Source organism: Acanthamoeba castellanii, assembly GCF_000313135.1.
Source record: "Acanthamoeba castellanii str. Neff unplaced genomic scaffold scf7180000084767, whole genome shotgun sequence".
Lineage (NCBI taxonomy): Eukaryota > Discosea > Longamoebia > Acanthamoebidae > Acanthamoeba > Acanthamoeba castellanii.
Genome location: NW_004457650.1, coordinates 30,726 through 31,890, shown reverse-complemented (window position 1 = coordinate 31,890; position 1,165 = coordinate 30,726). Strand labels below are relative to the sequence as shown.

The 1,165-nt window shown below is 53.2% G+C and overlaps 1 protein-coding gene across 1 annotated transcript in view; it reads left to right on the top strand.

Moving 5' to 3' along the window:
• Positions 1-369: 369 nt before the first annotated feature.
• ACA1_250050 (Leucine-rich repeat-containing protein) overlaps positions 370-1,165 on the top strand; it is a gene marked incomplete at both ends in the record, with an annotated part of 1,122 nt that continues 326 nt past the window's right edge. Inside the window, 6 exon segments of the mRNA XM_004352607.1 lie at positions 370-378; positions 392-472; positions 533-572; positions 665-794; positions 882-964; positions 1,041-1,116. Of these exon segments, the coding sequence (XP_004352659.1) occupies positions 370-378; positions 392-472; positions 533-572; positions 665-794; positions 882-964; positions 1,041-1,116 (419 nt within the window).

Below are 1,165 nucleotides of genomic sequence, written 5' to 3'. Positions count from 1 at the left end.
GGAAGCTATTCAAAGTGGTGAACAAACGATTTACTCCGAAGCCACAGGGCAACCTGCTAGTGAGAGTGCTGAAGCCAGGTTCTACTCCTCTGTGTGCTCTCTCCTATTTACAACCGTTTGCTCACCTTCCAATCGCTGAAGCAGTCACTCACGAGAGGAGGAGGAGGAGGAGGAAGAAGAGAGCGAGAGTGAAAGCGACCCAGAGGAAGACAAGTTGGACGACACTTCGCCGCTCTCTCGCCGTGCCCAAAAGGCCAAGAATTGGAACGAAGAATTCCAGGTCGACCCCTCCCTACTGTCGTGTCCCTCCCCTCCCTCTTTCTCTTTTTTCTCCCTGGGAGGGACTTTCATGTGTCTGACCACCGGCCAATGGTGATGGTGATCACTGCAGAAACTGCTCGACCGAGAGCCATCAGCCGCCAAATTCAACGATTTGGCCAAGCTGGCCCATGACTTCGTATTTGCAGCAGAGGTAAGAGTCTGCCTGGGGCACTTCCCTCCCCCAACCTAATCTCTATCGTTTGTTCCCCAGACATACGGCAAGATCATCATCTCCGAGCTCAGCCTGCCTGGTACATCCCCGCACGCACGCACGCACAGCACGCACGAGAGAGTCCCAAAGCTGATGCTGAATGCTCCATATTGGGTGCGGAGCTAAATGCAGAACCGAAGAAGACAATCAAGCCGATGGCTGTGGGCGGACAGGCCGGGGGCGAGAAATACATCGTGCAAGGCATCTTCTTCAAGTTCGCACTTGACCTTTACGGTATCTACGGCGGCGATGAATTTGCTATGTACTTCGCAATCCATCTTTTGTTTCAGTCGTGATTCGTTGTGGGATGTCACTGGCACTGACTGCCGACTTCGTTTCCGTCAACCAGGAAAGCAGCGTCACACGATCTGAAGGGGCTGACCCACTACTACAGTTGTCAGATCCCCGGCCTCCACGTACCTCTAATGGCCCGTACGCTCACGCCCTCTATGCGCGATTTTGGGTTGAATCGGCAGGAAAGTGACCCGCCTTTTGTTCGTTTGTACAGTGATCGACTACCTGGGCTTCAGGTTGATCGCTATCACCATTCTGCCGATCAACTCGCACACCATCCAATACGGCTCGTACGTGATCACGAATGTTATGATGTGACGATGACGATGATGATGGATG